This window comes from Penaeus monodon, chromosome 38 (genome assembly GCF_015228065.2).
Source record: "Penaeus monodon isolate SGIC_2016 chromosome 38, NSTDA_Pmon_1, whole genome shotgun sequence".
Lineage (NCBI taxonomy): Eukaryota > Metazoa > Arthropoda > Malacostraca > Decapoda > Penaeidae > Penaeus > Penaeus monodon.
In genome coordinates, this window is record NC_051423.1 from 23,621,220 (window position 1) to 23,623,719 (window position 2,500).

Sequence of the window (2,500 nt, forward strand, 5' to 3'; positions counted from 1 at the left end):
TTATTGTTTTTGCATATTGTTTGTTTTTCTCTCTTTCTCTTTCTTTCTCTTCGTTTTGTATTTCGTTAATTTATTTGATTTCCTTTTTATCTTTCTTTTTTATCTTCTTTTATTTTTTTTTTATCTTCCTTCTTTTTATTTTCCTTTCTTCTTTTTTTCGTATTTCTTCCTCGTTTTCTTTCTTTCTCTTCTTCTTCTTCGGTTAATTATCAATATCTTGCGTCTGTGGATGTGCTTAATTGCGTGTGCCTTTTTATCTCTAACAAATGTATATGTAAGTATCTGTAAGTATATGTTAGTATCGAATATATGCATGTATTAAAAAATAAATAAATAAATAAAAAATAAATAAATAAAGTCCTTACAGGCTGAGAGAGAGAGAGAGAGAGAGAGAGAGAGAGAGAGACAGACAGACAGACAGACAGACAGACAGACAGACAGACAGACAGACAGACAGACAGACAGGCAGACAGACAGACAGACTAGACTAGACTAGACTAGACTAGACTAGATTAGATTAGACTAAACTAAAGACAAATACACACACACACACGCACAAACAGATGGATATTAAAAACACACACAGGCACACACAAGACCAAATACAAACAGAGGCATACAGACACATAGACCTACAGACCGACAGACAGAGACCGAAACAGACACACAACTACACAGAACGTAAGAGAGAGAGAGAGAGAGAGAGAGAGAGAGAGAGAGAGAGAGAGAGAGAGAGAGAGAAAACGTAAAACAGAAAGAAAACGTAGAGATAGAAAACGTGAGAGAAAAAGAAAACGCAACAAAGAAAGAAAACGTAAGAGAGAGAGAGAAAAAAAAAATTAAAGCACAAACTCGCCCATATACAAACAACGCCCCTTCACACCTAACCCCTCCCTCCTCCCAATTTTTCCCCACAGGTCAAGGCCGAGCTGAAGCAATGGGGCCTCGATTTTTCCCAAGTCCTGACCAATGTTCGTGGACGCGTCTTGCCTGGTGAAAAGATCATGCAGTCGTCTCACTCCTTCGTGTACCAGAGTTCGGAACCCGACTGGGCTAAGGACATAAAAGGTAAGGGAGAGAAGGGTGGGTGGGGGAGGTCGGGGGTGTGGGGGGTTGGGGGTTGGGAGGCAAGAATTGGAGCTGAGGAAGGTAAGAATATGGGGGTGGAGGTGATGGGGTTGATAATGAGGTTGATAGTAATGATAATGAAAGAAGATCCACAGTGGCGACCCCTGAGAGGAGAAGCAGAAAGAAGATACACACTTACAAACACATATACACACGTGTGGAATACATGTCGAACAAATTGCAAGTAGAACAACGAAGGGAAGTACAAGAAAACACACGAATATGCCGAAGGCCTTTTCGCATTTACTGTAAGGGTGGTGGTGATGATTATTATGGTGATAGTAATGATAAGGATAGGGATAATGATGATAACAATTATGATTATGATGACAATAATGATGATAATGAGAATATTAGTAATGATGATGATAATGGTAATATCAGTAATGATAGTAATACTAATGATGATAATGATAATAAAGATAATTTTGATAATGATATTCATAACAATAATAGTAATAATAATAATAATAATAATAATGATAATAATAATAATAATAATAATAATAATAATAATAATAATAATAATAACATAAAGACAGTCATAATAATAATGATAATCATTATCATAATAATAATAACTATAATGACTTACGACCATCCCTCCTCCTCCTCCCCACCCTTCCTCTCCCCTCCCCACCATCCCCACCACCGCCCCTCCTCACCCCCCCCAATCATCCCCACCACTCCACCAATCATCCCTAACACTCCACCAATCATCCCCACCACTCCACCAATCATCCCCACCACTCCACCAATCATCCTCCCCACAGACGTGCCTGTGAACGTAGCCCAGACCGTAACGAACTGGGCGTTGGTCGTCCCGGTTCGTCTACGCAGGGAGGCGGAGGATCTGATGGGGGGACTGAAGAAAATTGGACGCGCTCTCGGTATCGCCTTCAATAACCCGAGTCTGTGAGTTTATGCTCTTTGCTGGTTTTATTTACTTTTCTTTTTTCCTTTTTTTGGGGTGGTGGTGGGATTCATAAGAAGAAGAAGAAGAAGAAGAAGAAGAAGAAGAAGAAGAAGAAGAAGAAGAAGAAGAAGAAGAAGAAGAAGAAGAAGAAGAAGAAGAAGAAGAAGAAGAAGAAGAAAAAAGAAGAAGAAGAAGAAGAAGAAAAAAAAAAAAAAAAAAAATATATATATATATATATATATATTGAGGGTTTTATTTATTTATTTGTTTTTCTTTCTTTTTTATGTTTTCTTTTTTTTGACTGGTGTGACTGATAAAAAAAAGATTGAGTTCGTTTTTTATTGCTGTTTGTTTGTTTGTGTGCTTGTTTGTTTTTTCTTGCTTCTTTAACCAGTTTAGTAATCCTAGCATTATTTTTGTCTGTTTTTGTATGTTTTATTGTTGTTTTTAAATTTG

General features: G+C 37.4%; 1 protein-coding gene across 1 annotated transcript in view; it reads left to right on the forward strand.

The window, feature by feature from the left end:
• Positions 1–2,500, forward strand: part of LOC119596487 (piwi-like protein Siwi) — a 21,400-nt gene that overhangs the window by 9,628 nt on the left and 9,272 nt on the right. Inside the window, exons 10-11 of the mRNA XM_037945760.1 lie at positions 918–1,068; positions 1,902–2,043. Of these exons, the coding sequence (XP_037801688.1) occupies positions 918–1,068; positions 1,902–2,043 (293 nt within the window). The remainder of the gene's footprint in view (positions 1–917; positions 1,069–1,901; positions 2,044–2,500) is intronic.